The 22,588-nt window shown below is 38.2% G+C and overlaps 2 protein-coding genes and 1 long non-coding RNA gene across 4 annotated transcripts; 2 read left to right on the forward strand and 1 right to left on the reverse strand.

Annotated features, from left to right (window-relative positions):
- Positions 1-676: 676 nt before the first annotated feature.
- LOC143864002 (uncharacterized) lies at positions 677-5,731 on the reverse strand. Of its 2 annotated transcripts, none has more exons than XR_013241058.1 (4): positions 5,607-5,731; positions 5,343-5,398; positions 1,085-1,249; positions 677-935 (listed from the first exon to the last, which is right to left on the reverse strand). It is a non-coding gene; the product is annotated as an uncharacterized LOC143864002 (long non-coding RNA). The 2 variants fall into 2 exon arrangements; XR_013241057.1 differs by having other exon boundaries at positions 677-946.
- Positions 3,840-4,490, forward strand: NSH5 (Inosine-uridine preferring nucleoside hydrolase family protein). The gene is given in 1 exon segment (XM_077374820.1): positions 3,840-4,490. A coding segment is annotated over 1 exon segment (651 nt).
- Positions 5,732-6,758: 1,027 nt separating the features above from the next.
- On the forward strand, positions 6,759-21,865 carry LOC143863917 (2-Cys peroxiredoxin BAS1, chloroplastic-like). The gene is made up of 7 exons (XM_077374701.1): positions 6,759-7,123; positions 10,451-10,522; positions 12,717-12,798; positions 12,880-12,959; positions 16,921-17,046; positions 21,288-21,401; positions 21,495-21,865. Exons 1-7 carry the CDS (start codon positions 6,926-6,928, stop codon positions 21,609-21,611), a joined length of 789 nt encoding a protein of 262 aa, XP_077230816.1. The 5' UTR covers positions 6,759-6,925; the 3' UTR covers positions 21,612-21,865.
- Positions 21,866-22,588: the final 723 nt, after the last annotated feature.

The following is a 22,588-nucleotide window of genomic DNA, read 5'->3' on the forward strand; positions in this document are numbered from 1 at the left end:
CGAAGAGTTGGGATCATCCTATGGAGAATGTTTTAGGCGAAAGTCTATTTACATTGGGGCCTAACAAACGAACGGTTTGGATCTTTGCAAAGGTGGGCTTCAATGAAATTGTTAATAAATACGTGTTATACGATGTCCGTACATAGATGCAAGTATTTTTTTTAAAAATAGAGTTGGACCTACCTTGTTCAAAGATCTAAACCGTTCAGTTGCCGTGGCCTAACGTAAATGGGCCATTCCCAGAAATCAGTATCAATGTGAATAGGTCGTTGCCCAAAATTCAGCTATGTTGGATGATCCCAGCACTTTGATCTATAGAGGTTTATATATGGTGTTGTCAGTCTGCATATCGGAGGGTTAGGATCATCCCATGCAGAAGATCGATTTTATGGGCGAGGGCCAACAAATGAACAGTGTTGATGTTTTAATAATGTGGGCGCAAATGATTTTGTTTTTAAAATACACTTTATACGCTGTTTGTACATTGTCTGAATCAAAGATCAAAACCAGGGATTTCCATAAGCCATTTTATCTAGGGATTTGCCAGACAACAAGCTCGATTTTTACACTAGATAGGAGCATCGCAGAAGGCATTTTGGCTGTTGCATGACGAAGCAGCCACATAGGTTGTATGCAAGTTAGGGCTTAGGGAATGGAAAATATGATGAACTAAATGTAAGAAAATATGATGGCTATTTTGTACATTACCACCATTCATTTATATCAAAGCTTAGGATATGGATGAAATGGACACGATCAGACCCAACTAATGTGCCCAAATCTCCTGTACATTAAGACCTTCTGGGTCCATTGACAACCCTAGAAAATACAACATAGGGGATGGAAATCATATTCAAAAAACATATTTGTGACTAATTAATTTTTCACAGTAGCTCCACATCCGATCAACCATGCCTTCAACATTGCGAAGTAACCTACCAACAAACTAACCACATCATATTACTAATCCACAGCACAAAACTAAAACCAACAATCGTAAGTGAATATCTTATAGCATTAAAAGCAGTAGTTTTAGTGGTGACTAGTCTTCCGCGGGGGGCGCAAAAAAAAGAAAGATGAGTACCTTTCCTCATAAACACTTCTTCCCAAACTTCAATGCTAAGGCCCAGTGCTGAGAATGGAAGAGAACACGAGTACTAATTTGTAGGAGTGTCAAGGTCATGGGGGGCCTTAACCCAAAAACCATCAGAAGCATTGCTTCCTCCGAGTGTGGTAATATCTTTGAGATCTAGAAACAATAGGAGAGCCGAAAACGCATTAGGGTTAACATTCAACAACTTTCGTAAAAGATCTTGGTGTTAGAAATGACACAAAGTTTGGTCAAGGGTTGATCCGAGTGTGGTAATATCTTTGAGAAATCAGCTGAGCAGAAGCAAGAATGTCCCTCCCCATGAGCTCCAAAATCATCCAGAGAAAGAAACGGAAATACTGGACGTCGAACAAGCCCCTAACCCCAGTGAAAAAGGAACAAGAAGTGGTAGATGACACTCTAGAAATCCCATAGGTTATTGTCGTTCGTTGTGATCGATTCCAGAAGTGAAGAGAGATACGTGGTATAAAGTATAAACTTCGAGAAAGCTGGTCTAGATCTATGTCGAATTTAAAAGGATGGTTAGCAAGCAAAGAAAGCCAAGGGATCAAGCTGGCGGTGTATAAACTGTTAGAGAAATAATTATGTATCTGTTGGAAAGAAAAAAGCAGTAACTAGTTTGCTTCAAGGCGCGAAATCGCTTTCCTTAAGACAGATTTCGCCCCCACTAGAAGTGTGCAAAGGGGATCCGCGAACTGCCTCCAAGATACAATGAAGCCAGTAGGAATGTCCTACTAATTTGACGACGCTATGCACAAGCGGAGTCAAATCCAAAATGCCCTTAGAATCTTACAAGCCTGAGAGAATCAGTCTAATTTCTGTTACTGCAGTATAACAGTAATTAGATAAACAATAAGAAAATAGTTTAGTAAAATGAATTTTGGTGGGAGCAAGAAAGAGAGTATAATGCACTGGAAGTATTAAGAATTTGTCCAGAAATGGGTAAATTCGATTCTACCTTGAAATGGCCGGGTTCTGCAACTTTTATAGAGCCACTGGTGACTTTTCAGTGTGAAAAGCACCCCTGTATAGAGTCTTTCCAGATCGGTTTGAATTCTGGCCGTTAGATCGCGCCCATACGCGATTCAACGAACCAGATCAATCCTAGAGAGACTGTTGGGATATTTAAATTCCCGTCCTCCCATCTAACCGTTAGATGATCCATCTATGGTACAGATCGCACCCCTTAGATCCTTGACCGTTGGGGAAGGGACACAACCCAATGGATCGCACCCACTGACCGTTGGAGCACTGGGCCGACCGTTGTGCTCGAATCAAAGCCCAACCCAATCGAACTATTCGACACTGGGCTTGGGCTTGATGGGCCTATGAACTATTCGGCCCACCCACTAGACCGATCCACAATCGTCTAGATCCAACGGTCCAGATCAAATCTGGAAAAATTAAAGGCTCCAATCGCTCCTCGCTACGATGCGGCGTGCGAAGTGCAAAGTGCGCCTAAAAAAGCGCCAATAAAGTGCCCTATAGCCCATTGCCCACGCCGCGCGTGCGTGTGCGCGGACGGTGCGTTGCACCGTCCCGCGGTTCGACCCACGGCTAAGACCCCATGTGCACCTAAACAAATAAGAAGAAAGAGTGAAGCTTTATAAGCTCAACTCTTTCTTTCTTACGAGTCGGTACGGGACGATCTTTTCCCTCTACTTTACACTCTTCTCTTTCTCTTGCAAAAAGTAACTATTGAGTTTGAAAGAAGTCATCATCACAATATCTGGGGTAATCTCAGAGAATCTGAAGAGAATGGTTGAATGCCCCGGATTCGCTACTGGAGGATCTGAGGCGATGGTACTGGAAGTATCAAGACCTAACGGTGTCATGCGGGGAGAATCGGAAAAGTTCTCGCAACAGATGATTCATGCCATGTGGGTAATGGATAGGAGCGGGGCTTGGTGTTAATCCAGGCATCCGATAATACTCCGGAGAGAGTAGGGCTCCCGGTCTTCGTCGACGAGGTGTGCTTCTGGATCACCGCTATAAATATCAAGAAAAATAATACGAGGAAGGAGAGTGGTGTAGAAGGACCAAATGAAGAGGATAGCTTAGCCAGCTGTGTAGCCTGGTGGAGAGGGGAGTTCTTCCTGGAGATTAACAGAATGCTGGGGTCGAAGGAGGCGCACAATAGCAAAATAGTGAATGTGTGTTTCATTTTTGAATCTTCCTCTCTATCTTCCGCCTCTACCAGCTGCCTGTACAATCCAGCCGGTGATAAGATTCATCACCTGCCAACAGGGCTGAAATGTCATCTACACAAGGATGATATGTTAATAGAGAGAGTTGATAGTGGGACAAGTGACCCTCTCTTAGTCCATGGTTGATTGAGGTCCATCCAGGATGCTCTCCGTTCGGGATTATTGTTGAGCACAGCAGGGTGAGGGCAGCACTCAGCTCTCAGGTCATCTAGCATATGAAAGTCTTTCCTTCTCTACTAAGTAGCGTCTAGCTTCCCGCCCATGTCTTGTTCTTCACTGCCAGTGGGATTGTCCGGCATCCGGCGTTGCTTGAAAATGAGGCGAGTCAATGTGTTCTCAGAGAGATCGACCTACCTCCACCTTTAGGCCTTAAGTCCTATTCCTCAGGGGTAGAGGAGTCGGCAGATCTTGATGTTTTACATCATGTGGACGTAATTGATACGAAATTGATCTATTCGAAATTGATAAGAATCTTGAGGAGAAAATAATGTTTTATAGTGATTTTGGACGGTAATTTAACAATGTTGATGTGGAGAGTGGTTTTGCTACTGGTTTTGGTTATCTGCCTTCAAATTGAGGCGGATCCGTGCCGGATTCTTTTGGATACGGATGATTTCTTCGGTCTCTAGTATCTTCTGAAGCAGAATAGATCAGAATTTGATTTGAAGGCTATTACTAACAATGCAAATGCATGGCCAAATTCTGGGTATTCTGTGAATCAAATATATGACATTGTTTATATGATAGATAGGGATGACATTCCAGTTGGAGTATTACCAGATGGTACTATACTCCCAGATGTTGGTGGATATCTTCCACTAATTGAACAGGGTATTTCAACAGTAGGAGGTTGTCGGTACAGACAGGCTATTCCTTTAGGACCTGGAGAACTGTTAGATAGATATACTAATTATGGCATACGAAGAGGCTTCCTTCCACATAGGAACAGAGAATATTCTCCTCTTCTCCAGCCTACTGCACAGCAAGTCATGATAGATGCAGTATCTGCTAGTCCCATTACTGTGTTTGTCATTGGAGCTCATACGAATTTCGCCATTTTACTTATGAATAATCCTCATTTGAAGAAAAATATTGAGCATATCTAAGTCATGGGTGGTGGTGTAAGGTCAAAAAATCCAACAGGGCAATCGAGCTCAATTAAACTTCCATGACGGCCAACTGATCTGTGAGACGGAAGGAGGCATCAACCAGAAAAGAGAGCTGCGTATGATAGATATAGAAAAGGCCCGATGGTTTGTAAGAGATCAATTCCTCTACGTCAAGCATTGGAAAACAATAATACAATAGGGACTGAAATTAAAGAAAAGCTTCTTTTTGAAGAGAATTTTGTAAGGATGTGGAACAGTTGTGCAGAGGAGAGAATGAACCCAATGGTGCAGAAAACTATGGAAACTTGCAGGAATTTTTGTTTATCTTTCTCAGGATTAACTGAGAACTTAAGGAGGATGATTCAGGTCGCAGGAGAAAGAGAAGAGTTGAGATTGATTCAATCAGAGGGTTCAAGAACGGAAATCTCCAAAAGAACGGCTAGGGAGATGGGCAGATTAAAATCGACAATCAATTACGAAGGGAGTGAAACCAGCAAATCCAGAAGGAAGGAGCGTGCAAGAAGAGATCATCCCCATCTGGGGGGGATCTAAAGTAAGTGTACCATGAAGATACTATCATGGACTATTAGGGGTCCCTGGAGAAGACGACCCAGGTTAAGCAATTACTCCTAAGGACAAAACCAGATGTGATCCGTATTCAAGAAACTAAATCGGGTGATATGGATGGATATGTGTTGAGAGGAATGGGTTGTGGGGCAGTAATTACATGGCTTCATATCCAATAATGCAAGTTAGTCCTGAGCATATGTCTAACTATTTGTCAATATTTTCATAAAAAATGTTCACGATGAAGAAACCATACAATAAATAGCATGAGTACTCGGGTAGAATTGCCCTGTATATGTAGATGTGTGTGTGTGTGTGAGAGAGAGAGAGAGAGGGGGGCATGCAAACCTTCGGATTGGTAAAGCTGATCACTCCGATATTCGGCACATTCTGGATCAAGTTCCCTGAACAAATAAACACGAAATAAATTATAATAATCATATACTAAATAACTACATATATGCAAATTAAATTGGTCTAATATAATATTGATTACTGAAGCATATCAAATTGACATCTATGATTGCTTATTAGCATGCAATTACAAATTCTTATGACTTAAAGAATTAATGGAATCTTATATAGAACAAAAGATGAAAAAAGAAACCCTACTCTAACGTCATATCCACTGCACCGCTGAAGGAATCAAATGCGAGAACTATGCCTTTCAATCCCTTCTCCATCAAATGTGAAAGCATAACAAAAACCTAGGGCTGTAACTTGGGTCGGGTTTTACCCGACCTGAAAATAGCTTGGGTTGGGTTCATGTTTCTCGGGTTTCGGGTCTAGCCGGGTCTACGATCCAAAAAGCCCGCATGAATCTCGGGTCAAGCCGGGTTTAAAGGGACCCAACCCGAGTTACTTAAGTTATAGTATGTATTTTTTTTCCTAAAACTTTGTTACTTTAAAAATGAAAACTTAAAAGTAAAACTCACGTATGCACGAAATCACAGGGGCTCTTTCCATCTTCTGTTTGTTTCCCCCCTTTAGCTCTAGGGTTTCAAGTTTCAACTAAATAGTTAATGCACTAAATAGTTTGTTGTTTATCTCATATGATTATAATCATTTTCATTTGGTAATGCATCAATTTATTCTCTTTGGACTAGTTTTAGTTAATGCACTAAAGAGTTTGCTATGCTTGAGTTTTTCTACTTCTATGAGTTGAGTTGCCTTGCCAAACAAGAGTTTTCCTTAAAAAAATTGCGTCAACGTAAAAAAACCCTACCCGACCCGAGATATTTCTCGGCTAGGGTTGGGTTCTTCAAAACCCGACCCGCCCGACCCGAGTTGCAGCCCTAGTCTTTTTGTATTTGAAAGGGTATTTGGAATCTTGATCGACTAGTAAGGAACCCCAGCCTCGGGTTGAGGATGGTCAACCCTTACCTAACCCACCTTTAAATTTCTCAATCCTAACCCAACCCATCTAACACAAAATCAGATCAGGTTAAGTAGGGGTAGGGTAGCGTGGGGTGGGGTGGAGGTTGGGTTGAGTCGGGTTGGGTTCAGGTTCACCTTTGGCCAAACAGAAAATAACAATAATCCAAAGAAAACCAAGATAAAATTAGAGGACTTAGGTTGGGTTCAAGTTGGGTCGGGTTGCCAAGGACTCAACCCTAACCCAACCCGAAATTAAATCGGGTTGGCTTTCCCAACCCAACCCAACCCGACCCGAGGAAATGCCAACCCGACCGGGCCAAAATCGAACCCAAGTTGCACCCCCTACATTTTAGTGGTAATGGGAATGATATTCCCACGAGCTCATGACAATGCCGTTCAACCAACAGAGTACCACTGTTTCTTGGATCACCTCTAATTGTCTGAAATCTGTGGCACCTCTTCTGTGATTACTAAGAAAACCCACAATTATCTCTCTCTTTATCCACACATCACATCTGATCTCATCTCAATCTCAGAGAGAGAGAGACGTGGGCATGGCCTGTTCATCAGCTCCCTCCATCCTTTCCTGTATATCTGCAACTCCCACGGCTTCTCTAGCACCTCCAAAGCCCTTCTCCCAAACCCTAACCATTCCCAAGACCTTCGATGGCCTCAGGAAATCCTTTCATCCTCGCGCCACTCGCCCGTTCTCGGCGTGCAAGTCTTTGAGAAGTAGTTTTTCTGTGAAGGCTGTAAGTGAATTCGATTCCCAGGTCTTGGTTCTGTTCTGTTTTGTTTCATTTCTGAAAGGAATATAGGTTTTTTTTTTTTTTTTTTTGGATTGCGTGGGTTTAAGTCTCAGGGTTTATTTTTGGTGGGTATTGTGGAGAGATCTGATAATTGTAATTTTTTGGTGAAATGTGTTGTTTCCCGCCATCATTTTTTGCTTTCGTTGGTGGATTAACCTTTTCTGGTTTGGATTTTATTTTACCTTAGCTTGAAACTGAGCGTCTTGGCTTACAACTCAACGGTCTTTTTTGGTAGTTTCATCTATTTATCCTTGAAACTCAATTATTTAGTTGCCATAGAACACTTATTCAACTTAGTTTTTCCTAGTATTGCTGCACTGGATGTATCCTGAATTGAAGATCCAAAAAAAAGCTTATATGTTTAGCAATTTATAACGCCATTGTTGTTACATGTTATACGTTACAAACCCGAATCGGTTCACAACTGATTTGATCTTCTTAGAGGGAAGATCAACCTCTTGACCCACTTCGAGGGAAGGGTCGTTCCTACTTTGTGCAAAAACACAATATGGGGATAAATTTCTTCATTCCTCAAGAAAGGCTACGTACAAGTTATTTGTAGAAAATCCCTAATCTAGATAATCCTTATCTTTAAGACTCCTACACATCCCAAACAACAACAAAGCAAATCCTACCAACTAATAAATTTAAACTAATTTATTCCAGCCCAAGTGGGAGCATAGAGGCACGTAACATTATATGAGTGCTTCCAAACCATATACTTGTGCTTGTAAGTGACACTATGTTCGGCATGCCTATTAAACTGGTAATTGCTTTTTCTGTCCATATAACCTTTAACCTGTCGAGATGAAAAAACAATTAACTTGTGATAGTAATTATAGAAGCACTCCCCCCATTTGTCCCCCAATAGGTAGATTGACCTCATTTGTTTGCCACCCTCTATATTACTGGGTTTGCTTTGCCAAGAATGATAGAATGAGAAAACCAAAATCAATGATCGAATTCAAAACTGTTATAGAAAAAACGTGGGTAACCATCCAATGCAGAGAAAAGAGTAATAGCATATGTAAATTTATGATTGTTGTCGTATTGTAATATTGCTCCTATCCAAGGGCATTACTGTCTTGTAAAATTATCCACTTAATATAAATAGCAACCACATCCATCACAGATGTGAGTTTGCAAAATTAGCTGAAAATACAACTGTCTTCATGGTATCAGACGCAAGATAGATCCTTGGTGCAGATTTTCTTTCCATTTTCTCTCTCTCAAAAAAAAAAAAATCGAGATTGCTTCTCTTCTTCTTCAACGATTTTATTTTCTTTCTTCCTATTATGGATTCTGACATTCCGCTTACTTTTCATGACCCTATTCCAACGACAGACCATACTGTTCATTCTTCTGAAAATATCTCTTCATCTTCTTCAATTTCACAACCACATCTGGTTTTTGATATAACAAATATTAAATCTCTTGTTCCTATTAATCTTGACCACAAAAATTTTATCCTCTGACAAACTATATTTCTTCGTATTCTTATTAGTCATCATGTTAATGGAACATCTCTTTCCCCTCCTACAATTCTCTCCGATTATGGTATACCAGTTGTAAACCCTGATTACAGTCAATGGAAACGCATTGATGATCGTGTTGTTTCTTGGCTTAATGCTACTCTGATACTCTCTCGACTGATGTTCTTAAACAGATCCTTAAACCTTATCAATCTCTAACCGCCCGTGAAACTTGGACTGCAATTGAAAAATTATTCCATGATCAAGCCAATACTCGAAAATTATCCACTTAATATAAATAGCAACCACATCCATCACAGACGTGAGTTTGCAAAATTATCTGAGAATACAACTGTCTTCAAAGAGGTTTGGCAATTTCAAGGAGTATGGAAACATAGTACATAGATGACCAAGAAGATTAATGTGTATCAGTGTTGCCTTCTGATAGGGGATACATAAGGATGATTCAATATTAACTACTCTGGTAAGTGGTAACTACATCTAACCATTGTTAAAAAAATTAAAACTTACAAAGAAATCATAATAAGTGTAAAACTTAATGTTTGAAAGAAGAGATATTGTATAAATGAACATATTGTACCTGTTTGGAATGAGAAATGTCTCATCGAAAAATTGTTTCTTCCTGCAAAAATATTTTATTTTGTGTGGTCACAATGAAAAAGCATCACACACAAAATATATCTTCTTCCTCAATTCAACTAGTAATGATGTATACAAACACATTTGGATGATGAACTGCTCATGCTTTTCAGTGTCCACATCCAAAGCCCAATATGGCTTAGGCCGTACTCGATATGTACTGAATACTGATATAGTAATCATTTTCTTTCTTTTGACATTAAGGGGGCCAGTCTCAGTTAGTAGGCCTCGGACGAGAAATCAACCAGGGTAAAAGGGATTCGACTTGGGTGAGTCAAAGATTGATGAAGTCAATTATTAAATATCTCGGATTAGTCAAAGGAGTTTTTGACTGACTTGGGAGGCAAAACTAGGACTCGGAATATCACTTTAAAAAGGACTTGGATGAGAACTTCGGCCAACGTTAAACAGAGTTGGCTTAGATAAGTCAATGATTGATGCGGGGAGTTTCAGACAGTGACCTCAATCCAAATCAGGAGCCCAAGCATGGCTGACATAAAAGTTGAAGCAACTTCCCCTCCACCACATGATGATTCTCCATAAAACCATAGCAGGGTTATTTCTATCATCATGGAAGACCTCAGATATTCTGATGTGACCTGGTTTCTCTCTATTGTTTACTCAATGTTATCAAACCATTTGGAGGTGCTTCCATGGGTTCCGTGGTCCATGCGGGGTCCAATGCCCGAATCAAGCTGCCAACCTATTTGAAGGAGCTATTTAGCAGTTATATCGTCAAATAGCTCAGTTCCCCTGCTCTTTCTGCAGAGCTATTATATCTTCCACTTTCCAAGCCATGATTCCAACACCTCCTAAGAATTCCACTTTTGGCTCCCTAGTTTTTCCATATGGTAGTGTTGATCTCGCTCGATAACAACAACTCTAAAGGTTCATTGAACGATTGATTTCCATGTTTTTCATAGCTAAATGACTAAATGAAGGGAACTTGGTTTGCGGTCAATATGGCTGCACATAGATATCCAAAGAGAACAGGCACTCTCAACACCACAAATTGTAATTTATCTCAAACCATTCATGGTTCTGTTAATGGTGTTCTTTAAAGTTTCGATGGTTTTCCTTCAAGTGTCTGATTTATGTCTTCATTTCTTTCTTTCTTTTTTTCTTTGTTGTTACACAGAGCCTTCCATTGGTTGGGAACCCGGCACCTGATTTTGAAGCTGAGGCAGTTTTTGATCAGGAGTTCATCAAGGTAAACAGCTTTTAAGTGGCCCTTAACACTGACTATATTGCACATTCATCTGCAATCAAGAGAATGCAAATGAGATTTCTATGAAGTAAAAAATATGACACACACACGCTCTCTCTCTCTCTCTCTCTCTCTCTCTCTCTCTCTCTCTCTCTCTCTCTTGATAGAAAAAGATGATATATTCCTTCTCATTTTATTTTCTTTTGTAAAATTGACCTTATCTCGTCTTTGCAAAATCACGGGTTTCTCACTTGCCATCTCACTATATCACTGTGCATGTTCGAACTTCAAGTGATTAATCGTGTACACCATCACCTGATGAAAACTTTTACTGTTCATTACTTCTTAGTAGTATCGTGGATATTTTATCATCACCCATATGGTACATCTAGAATCGCCCAATTATTTCTCACTGTTTTATTTATTTTTCTCATTCTTGAAAAAATAAAATTTTGACACTTTAGTACTACATGTAGAATCACTCATCCAAAAGTCAGTCAGAATTTGAAACATTTGATATTTTGTACTAATATAGGGGTAAGGGATTGTATAATACATACATACATATACACAAGCTTATGTCTAGAATCTAGATGTATGCATGATGAAATTCTATTCAGAAAGTTTCATTATCAACTATGGTAGTGTTAGAAACACAAGGAAAATAATGGCTTACATGTTTTCTCATTTCTGCAATTTATAAGCTGATCAAATGTAGCTTGGCAAAATAAGTGAATTTAGGTAATTTGGGTCTGTACCCGAAGGTTTACTTATACGGCCTGGTGCTCTCCAAGATTGATATATCTTTCCCTCTATGATTAGTTTGACACATTGTTTTATGTAAAAACCAGAGAAGATTTGGTTTGTTGGTCTCCAGTGTTGGAGATCCTATATATTCTGTAGAAATTATCTCTGTCATAAGTACTCGTAAATTGTGGTTTGTAGGCTTATGTTAACTTCCATTTTTCAATTTGGAAAAAGGTAAAGAGGGCTGCTAAATGCCATTATTAATAAACTAGACATTTTCTTTGAGGAATTATGTCAACCCTCCCTTTATTAACCACTCTTCTCATTGAGAGCGCAAAAGCTTGTAAAAGATTGGGAATTGCAAAAGCTTCTAATAAAATTTTGTACCATTTTTTGATTATGTAAATTTTATGAAAACAAAAACAGAGGGCAAAATTGGTGAATGTGTTTGTGCAACGCCATTCAAAAAAAAAAGGGTGGGCAAAATCCAATCTACATGTTTCTAACAAATCTAAGAGCATGTGGAGATTTGCTAAAATCCAGAGCATTTCGAGACAGTCTTGCCGTATGTGGTTCTTTCCCTATAGATTAATGGGGTTGTATCAGATGTTACTGTTGTAGGGCCATCTTGGTCCTTGTCGCCATTCTGATCTTCATCTTTCAAAACAATAAAAATAAAATAAAACAAAGGGCAAACGCCACTATTTAGAGAAAAGAAACCAAGTAAAAAAAGCATCGAACATCCGGCATCTCACCCAAATTTTGGTTTTGGTTGCCACGGAAAGGGAAATGTTTCATTTCAGTTGGAAAATTTGGTGAAAATCATGTAAAATCACAGAAAGGTATGGAAACATGCAAATGATAGAATTTTAGATGAAACTTCAGTAAATGCTAGAATAAGCATAAGTGCACACTTAGAAATCTTCACATAAGAAAGACAACCATCCATAAATGCTTAATAACATCGGACACCTAGGGACATGCAATGTCGCACATGTCTGATAACTCAGTATACACCACATTTCCCTTGCAATTCATATTAATATTTATGCATAGTACATACACCACATTTCATATGCAAATCATATAAATATAATTATATAAGGCGTACTATATAGTATTCCACTAATGCACTTACGATTTTGGGAAGAAATATGTGATTCTCTACAAATCAAATCCTATATAGTATGCCACTAATGTCGCACATCTCACTAATGTCGTACTATATGTGATTCTTTACAAATTCTATAAGGCGTACTATATAGTATGCCACTAATGTCGCACATGTCTGATTTTAATTTGTTGTTTACAAATCAAATCCTAAATTGAATATGGAACAAACTGAACCTGTTGGTACATCCCAAAAAGTTGGATTTGAAATTTCATTCTGGTTGATAAGGCTAATGCCTAATGTGTACTCTTAATGCTAATCGAGAGTTCTTTGTCACAGGTTAAGCTCTCTGATTATATTGGGAAGAAATATGTGATTCTTTTTTTCTATCCACTGGATTTTACGTTTGTTTGTCCCACTGGTAAGCTTGAGTCCTATCCCTCGTGTTAATACCAATCTGAGTTGAAAAAAACACATTCTTAAACTTTTTCTCCTTTTGCAGAGATAACTGCTTTTAGTGACCGGCATGCAGATTTTGAGAAGATAAACACAGAAATATTGGGTGTTTCTACTGACAGCGTGGTAGGTTGATCCCTCCTTTTTACAACATGGTTTGATGATATCACCATAATTACCTTTCATCGAATAGTATGTAGAGTGATGAAAGGTTCAGATGCTAATAGTTGGAAATTAACCTGTGTATCATGCAGTTTTTTGTCTTTTTTCTAACCTAACAGTCCCTAGTACATCATGGGCCTAGTCCTACTTGAGGTCTACAATTAACAGTGACCCTCATGATTGGCTCAAGAAAGTACATTCCTACTCAAAACCTATGCTATGTCCACATCAAGTTTTTTTTTTTTTAATGGATCATAATGGTTGTTCACATCAAATTTCCTCTCTATTGTGAAATTATAGCCATATTCTTCCAAATGTCCATTAATAATTTAAGTACAAGTCAATGGAATGTACCATTTAAAAAAAAATAACAAGTCAATGGAATGCAGGGTAATGCTCTAGTAACCGTCAAACATTTCATAGGTCCATCAGAAAACCTCAGTGAGACTCATAGTCCCGAATATTATATGAAAGTTTTCACTTGAGCAGGTCTTCTAATGATTCATCCAACATACATTGAATCCATTCCGTGCTACCCTTGAAGCCATTCTAGAGTTGTGGCAAGGTTTTAAATTTCGGTTTCGGCTGCCACGAAAACGGAAATGTTTCAGTATTGGTTGGAAATTTCGGTGGAAATCCTTTAAAATTACTAAAACATATGGAAAGTTGGAAACATATACAAATGATAGAATTTAAATATGAGACTTTAAGAAATGCTAGAATAAGCACAAAAATACACTTAGAAACTATCACACAAGCAAGACAATCATCCATAATGGTTTAAAAACATCGAACACCTAGTGACATGCACTGTCGTGCTTGTATGATAATTTAGAACATGCTAAATTTCACATGTAATTTATAGAAATATTTGGAGCAAGGCACTTTATTTTATTTTTATGAATGGAAAATGGAATTTATAAAGAGAGTAAGGCACTTTAATTGGTCATATATAAAGGGAAACCTAAAGTGCCCTAATGTCGGCCTCCTTGAGAGTGGCAATTTAAAGTGCCATGTGTTGCTGATATCCAATGCTGCCAGATAGCACCCAGGCCCTAATCAGGGTTTTAAATTTCGGTTTCGGCTATAATTTCACCGAAATTTCAGCTGAAATCCCAAAATTTCGGTCGAAATTCCGTAGAAGATATCGAAATGCCAGATTTTTCTCCCGAAATTTCAGCCGAAGTTACCGAAAATTTGGCTGAAATTCTGTAAAGGAATAAAAAATTAATATTTATAAAAAATTTCTCCGACCGAAATTTGTCTCGATTTCGGTCCTCACCGAAATTCGAAATTTCAGATTCCGGCCGAAACTTAAAACCTCGGCCCTAATAAATAAACAGAAACACGATTTGGAAATTCTGGTGAAAAGTTAAGAGAAAATTTACCTCTTTTTTTCTTTTAAGACGGTAAAAATGAGAATATATTAAAAGACGAACCAAGATGGTTCTAGCAAATTACAGAAAGAGAAAAAATGAAAATACAAAATCAAGGTAGGAGATAATCAAACCACTCCAAGCTAGACCTAGAAACACCAACCCTTGCTAGGGAGTCTGCATCTGAATTAGCAGATCTCCTCACATGCTTAAACATTATAGACGAGTCAAGAACTATATCATCAATTTCCTCGAAGAAAGATAGAAAACGCCAAGGACGAAAAGCCGCACCCAGAAACCATCGGACAATATTAGAAGAGTCCCCTTCCACTATCACCTTATCTAACAAAGAATTATCCGAAAACTTAATCCCACGATGGACTGCTCTCACTTCCGCTTCATTAGCATCCGTTACTCCAATGGGTCCCAAGAAAGCCCAGAGGACATCCCCCTTGGAATCTCTGCATAACCCCCCAATCCCTGCATCACCAAGATTGCCAAAAGGCGAACCATCAAAATTCATTTTTAACATACCGTCTGGAGGAGAGACTCAGGATTGCTTGATTTTGACTTTGCTAACCCCCTCCTTACAAATAATCTGCCAACCTTCCCATAGATCATACGCTGAGACAAAATGAAACAGAGGAAGGCTTCTAGCCCGAGAAATGACCGCTGCAATGATCTTGATAAATATCCAATAAGACAATTTTGCCACACCGTCAAATACTTGGGAATTTCTTTCCTTCGAACCACCATGAAGCCAACAAACACATCTTCCACAACATCTTACCCTTTCTTTTCCAGGGACACCATTCCCAGCTTTTAATAAAATCTGATATGGTGTTAGGGAGAACCCAAAGTACCCCAAAACGAGATAGAATAAAGCCCCATAGATCTCTAGCAAACTTACAATGAATGAACAGATGATCGATGGATTCGCCATCCGAAAAACATAATGGGCAATGGTTTACCAAAGTCATCCCTCTCTTCCTCAAGAATTCAATTGTCTGGATACGTCCACAACATACCGCCCAAGCAAAAAAAGAGACCCTCGGCGGGCAAGAAATCTTCCAAATTGAAGCACATAGAGGCTCTATTTCGCTGAACACCAAATGATGATAAAAAGATTTAACAAAGAAAAATCCGGATGTGCACCAAAACCACACACGGGTATCGACCCCCCTCCTCTTAATATAACACCCTTCAATCAAGTACATCAACTCTAAAACTGAATTCAATTCTCTATCAAAAAAATTTCTTCTGAACTTCGGGTTCCAAACTACTATCGAGTTAACCCTCTCAAAACAATCCACCACCCGAGCCCCCTTCTGAGAAGACACCAGAAACAGATCAGGAAATAATACCCTAAGAGGGACTACCGAGCACCACGGGTCAGACCAGAATCGGATTCTATCTCCAACATAAACGTTAAAGCGAATACCTTTGCTAAATAAGACTTCAACCTTCAAAATATCTTGCCATACAGTTAGGCCTTTGAACTTAAAATTATCCGCAGAACACCAACTCCCCTTCTTCACCCCATATTTGCTCCCTATCACTTTAACCCATAAGGCAGAGGGTTCCGACCCAAACCTCCAAAGCCATTTCCCCAACAGAGCCGTGTTAAAACCTTTAATTCTCCTTATTCTCAAACCTCCATTTTTCAATGAAAGACACACATAACTCCATTTAACCAAGGGAATTCCTCCAGACGAATGAGAGCCTCCCCACAAAAACATCCTTTGAATTTGTTCAATTTTAAGCACTACGCTTACAGGGATTTGAACAAGGAAAGAAAGTAAATCGGAATATTTGATAGAACTGCTTTTATGAGAACCAACCGACCTCCTTTAGATACTAAGTTGCGTTTCCAGGAATCTAGTCTCCTCTCAACTCTGTGGATGATTGATTTCCAAAAGTGTTTATTCGGTCTTCCCACCCCCAAAGGAAGACCAAGGTAAGAAGCAGGCAAAGAATTCAATGAACATCCCAGAAAATTTACATCTTAACTTCACACCTTCTAATATAACTGAAATTTTCTTCCTAAAAGGACACTCCATTTTCAAATAATTCTTGTCACACATGACGCATGACAATGTATTAACGCAGATCCTTTTTAGCTAATTTAATTTGCCGTTCAAAAAATAACAATTCTTGTGTCACACATGACACATTGAAATGAAAAAAGTATTGCGAGTTATCTTCTTACTATCAACATACTTTGGTTAGGTTCCCAATCCACCAAAGAAGACTATGTGAAGAAACTACTAAATGAGTATGGGTACAAACAAAGACAACATTTCCCAAGTATCATGTTCAGTTTGAAGTGATTCCTTGGCAATATCAAGTTCTTTTGTCGTTGATTATTGAATATAGTAGTGATTAGTTTGCTTATATGCTTTATTGTTATTTGATGGATAATACCATTTTTCATATATTTTCACTGTGAATCATTAATTTACATCTTCTCCTGGCTCTTTTTTATCTTTCTGCTGGAAACTTGAAAAATTTTCCGATATCATGACAATAGATATCATTCTTCCGTGTAGTTTTCCCATCTTGCATGGGTTCAAACAGATAGGAAGTCAGGTGGACTTGGTGATCTTAACTATCCATTGGTTTCGGATGTGACCAAATCAATTTCACAATCCTTTGGTGTTTTGATTCCACATCAGGTATGCTGTTACTCTTTAAAATGCTATTTTACTCCTGGAGCAAAGGATTTTTCAATGCACGTTATATGAACTAGACTTTATGGACTAGAAGAGCTCACTGCATACCAATAATCATTTCAATTATTTATGGCATAGTGCATATTGTGGTCCAAAAGAACTATAATTTTGATTCTTTACTAGATCTCAATAATTAATAAATAGCTTTTGGTGTGATCAAGTGAATCCACAATAATATGGTGTTCTGTTCCATCTATATGTACAAGGTTCTTCTTTACATTTTGTTTCCAGAATAGTGGTCTGTTTTATGCGTTCAACACTAATTAGAATAGTGATTCATTGCAGAAATCTCACTGAAGCATCATACTTGTTAGAAATATATAGCGTCACACATATGGTTGATGATTCTACACATGCGTGAGCATGCACATGGGTATGCACGTGTGTCGCCGTGTGCTCACGCGCATGCACATGTGTGACCATGCATGGGCATGCACATGTATTGCCTCGGTTCAAGATAAGATGATATGCTATTACTAGTATTTTGGGCGTATGCTACGCAATACGCATGGAACTAAAATGGTGGGCCCCATCCCATTAAAACATGACGTGCAAAAAATGATTCGAGCCACCAAGACCGATGAAAAACTGGGCTACAGTGTCCTTTTCATGGAACAATCCTAAGGCAAATGTATTTAGGTAAATTTTTAAAAACCAGTAGTATATTATAACATATAAGTGAAAAAAATAGAACTTGAGTAATTTATGTCATTTTTACTATATAATCAAGAATCTAATATTTTCAAAGAAAACTAAGCTTCTACACATGATCATTTCTCAAATTGCATGTAAAAGAACTCACACACTTGGGACTCTTGAATGACTATTGACATTTTCTTCCCAACCAAAAATCAAAGGGAAACCACCGATTAAAGAAAATCCCTCTAACCTGATCAAAGAAGACCCATCACAGATTCTCAACTAATCTTGAAAACCCTAAACCTCGTCGTTGATATCCCTTATACTCTCGATCTTCAAAATAATAATAATAATAAGAACAACAACAACAACAACAACAATAATATGGAAAAAATGGGATTTGGGAGTATTGTCTACGGGTGAAATTAAAAGAGTCGTACATGTTGTTATGCTATTTGAGGAAGAGATTAGAAAGGAGGGAGAAATTTTAGGTATCAAATTATTAGTGGAAATTTTAAATTTGAAATGGCAGATCTAACCAATTTGAAACCGATTTAAGTAGTGCTAATCAGTTCGGGAAAGTCAATGTTAGCGGGAACTCAAATTTAGTAGGTAAAATCTGAATTTTTTGGGGCAATTTTAATTGTGACGGCAAAATCGTACTGATAGCATCAATTTTGTCTATGATTGGCAACCGAATTAATTGCGCATTTTCAATTTTGCACACAGCGGCAAACCCAAATTAGTATGCCAAATCTTTTTTATAGGGTAAAACTTTTTCTAGAAAAAATGTTCTTGGAAAAAAGACGAATGACAACAGAAAGAAACATGCTTAGTATATATTATAGATGAGAGCAATGCTTGAATTCATATGCCCCTTGAAGTAGTAATACTTAATGTACGAAAGTTTACGTTGTTCTAGGCTCATATATATTTATATATTTGTATCTTTTATTTTAAATACATATGCTTTCAATATTTTCAAACCTATAAAAAAAAGCCAACATAGAAAAGGAGGATTCAAGAGGACGATGCATTGTGGTAAGAAGGCAATCAATCTTCTTTATATTGTTGCCGAGGATGACATTTCTTAAGATGAAGCCAGTCAAGAATTCATGTTTGGACTAATGAAATAATTTTTGGACATATGTTTATAAGCACGTGCAGTTTAGCAAAGTGGGAGGAGCAGGAACTAGTGGTTCTCTAAACTAAAGCAGAAGCATCTTGGTAAATGCTATGTAAAATAATATTAAATAATTTAGAATATGAAAAACAATATCATTCAAGATTGTGTGTCAATACCTGAAATATTTAGATTCGGAATATGAAAAACAACAATATTACAAAGTTGATTCACTTGAAACTGGTCTTGATGGAATGAATATGTATCCATTTCCATATCTAAGAAACAATATCATTCCTTGATTGTGTATCAATACCTGAAATATTTAGATTCGGAATATGAAAAACGACAGATATTACAAAACTTACGTGAGAGGGGCGTGACGATTCCTGTGACTGTGAGCTGGTTTCAGTCGATTCACTTGAAGCTGGTCTTGATGGAATGAATAGGTCATGGTAGTAGTGTAGCACTAGTTGAAGGTAGGAGTAACAAAAGATCTGATTCTGAATCTGGGTGTGACAGCTTGAGTAAGATCCCAGTGGGCAGAGTGCAGAGCTGCAGTTTGTGTAGAAGATTTCTGTTGCTAGTGTTTAATAAATATCATGATCGCAAATGGAACTTGAGAGGTTGGAACTTGGAAGCATACTTCACTTAAAATATAGACCCATTGGCAACCCCAAACCCAAGTACATTCGAAGAATTCGTGAATGATCTGGAGAACATCAAAGATGATTTCCACGGTCTTGTGTATGTAATGTGCATCGATCTATAATTATACTGTAACTCACCCAAGTGAAATAAAAAGACCCTATATGGCATTTTTTGCATATTGTCAGTTATGCTGAGTTCCACTGAGATATCAGAGGCAATCTTTTGTTCCATAGGCATGGTTGCATGATGAGTGCGGCATGCTTTAGTTTCTATCTCGTTTCGGCTGCCATGCAACAGAGGCTTTCAGACAATGTCTTAGACCCCTTCATTGTTTGGGGTCTGTCCTTTAGTTCTTTTGCGGGGGAATATTATCCATGGGCTTGAATCAGGAGTTTTCACAAGAACTATAACTCTCAATGATATTTTCATTGTATTTTCTCTGTACAAAGTTGTAATCAGGTCCTATACCCAATAGAGAAGAATGATGTGGTATTCTCTGGCCAGCAATGGTGCTGGATGGTGAATGTTGCAACTTACAATATGTGATCTATGGATTGAAAAATCCTTATACTTTACAGTTCACACTGAATTTTTGGATGGAGAAAATAAACCTGAATCCTCATATAAAAGTGATGATTCTCTAGATGGATTCTATTCAACCTGAGGTTAAAAATCAACTGAACACCCACAAAAATTAAAAAGAATTCAGAGCATTATACGAGGATTCAGAGTGGAGTCAATAAAGCAATAGAGCTATCAGTCCGGCAAGGGCGGTGGATGGTAGGTGGCTCCCATGATTTAAAATACCTTTCTATACAATACATTTTGGATTTTCGGACAGGGGATGCAAAACCAGTTTGCACTTTGTATCGTCGTAATGTTATTTTATTCTTACTTATACATATTTATTGTCTATACTTTGATTATGTTTTGATATTAGCTTTTTTCTTATTTCTATTTACCGTACTTTCTTCTTAATTTTTCCACTTTTATCATTTTTTAAAATTCTTTCACCAAAATATATTTTTCATGTCTTGTATCAGATGGATATGCTTCACTACCAAATACCAACATTTTGGCCTTTTGTTCTGATTCTTTTGTAGCTAAAATTAAAGAGAAATTATTAGGTGTCTTCAGTGTTGTGATGCAGAAAGCGTGATAAGTATAATTCTTTAGATTATTTCTTTGAGAAATCAATCCATATACTGTAAATGGTTTAGGCCCTGTTTGTTTTAGATTTTGAATATTGTACTCAAAATCACGTTTAATTTTAGTCCAATATTTGGTTTTGGACTTTCAATTAATTGTCAAAATCTAAAACAAATAGGGCCTTTAGAGTCTAGGAAATAGATGAAATGTGTTCTTTTTGGGTCAAGAGTTATATTCAGGTTGGGGTGCCATGCTGGTGGGATTGTATCATAGTTTTCCAGCACTTGATGTTATGCCATTTTGCTTTTCTTGTTACCTTTTTCTGCCTGACCATAGAGACGGCACCTCTAGTCGGCGAACAAGTCACTAGCTTTATCTGATATTTTGCTTGTTGTGAGAGTTTTACGGAAATTGATTCAAAGAAACACCGTTTCAGATGATGGTAATGTTAGAGAATAAAACATAGGTTCCGTTGCAACTATTGATTTACAAGTAATCCTCTCATTAATAAAAAGCTGAACAAAAATGCATCCTCGAAAAGCACATTGACTTCATTTTGTTTTTTCAGATTTGTTTCTAAGCATTTAGAGTTTATCTTAGTAGCGAGTATTTATTTTTACAGGGGATTGCATTGAGGGGGCTTTTCATTATCGACAAGGAAGGAGTAATTCAGCACTCCACCATTAATAACCTCGCCATTGGCCGGAACGTCGATGAAACGATGAGGACACTTCAGGTAAACATTGAAAAAGAAAGAGATTATAGACTGGAGAATCTCTTTCTTTCTTTCCTCTTTTATTGAAACTTATTAATTTTGGGTGTCCTGCAGGCTCTACAGTATGTACAAGAAAACCCAGATGAGGTCTGCCCAGCTGGGTGGAAGCCAGGAGAGAGGTCCATGAAGGAGGATCCCAAGCTTAGCAAGGAGTATTTTGCGGCTATATAAAGGAAACTTATCAGTGTCTCTCTGCTGTATTATTCTTGTTTGAAGAGCTCCCTAGAGAGTTTTGTTTCCTGGCTTGCCTTTATGCTTCTTTGAGTTTAGAGAAATTCCCTCAGTCCATATATATTAATTGCCAGTGGTATGTAAAAACTGAATGGGATACTTTCCGGGTATTGAATTTATAATTTATACAAAGAAAGAAAAGAACTATGACGCCAAGGGAAAAACAATGCTGAGAAGACTGCCATTCAGGATCATTTTAAAAGCTATATGCTGAGATTCGATTAGTTCCATTAAATTCTGCTCCATTGCTCACTGCCCAAATTTGGTCTAATGACAAGAGCCCCTTCATCTATTAAGCCTTATTTATGGTTCAAATCCCCAAGCGAAGCTAAACCGTTGGTTTTTGCCAGCCTATAATAACAGGACTGTGAGCATATGGTACCAGTAAGTTGATGGTTCCCATTGTTCACGGGATATTACCTAACCACCTATCACTCCAAAAAACCCCACTCTTCCCATCCCTACCCTAAATCTAAATTCCTTGTGTGTCAAAAATAGGGACAATGCACCTCCACACCCCCAAGCCTCTACCTCTACCTAGTCTACCCACCCCTTTAGTCCCCATGCTTACTTTTGATAGCATTTCTCCAAAGAGCCATATTTTCTGTGCCAGAGCACCAAAGCCATTTCCCCAATAGAGCTTTGTTCCTTCTAGTTAAATTTCCAATTCCCAAACCTCCCTCCTTTTGTCCTTTGCAAAAGACACTAGATACCAACTCACCGATGTTTCAATTTTTTCCCTTCTTCATTTCCTTCCTTAAAAGGAAATCTCTTTGGAGTTTTTCCAGTTTCTTTGCGACCTCCAACAGAATCTTGAATAGTAACATATAATAGATCGGAAGATTAGCTAAGGCTGCCTTAATAAGAGTGAGTGTCCCCCAAAAGAGAGAAAAGACATTTTACATCCAGCCAATTTT

Source organism: Tasmannia lanceolata, unplaced genomic scaffold, assembly GCF_043159265.1.
Source record: "Tasmannia lanceolata isolate RefF3 unplaced genomic scaffold, GAP_Taslan_0.1 ptg000044l, whole genome shotgun sequence".
Classification (NCBI taxonomy): domain Eukaryota; kingdom Viridiplantae; phylum Streptophyta; class Magnoliopsida; order Canellales; family Winteraceae; genus Tasmannia; species Tasmannia lanceolata.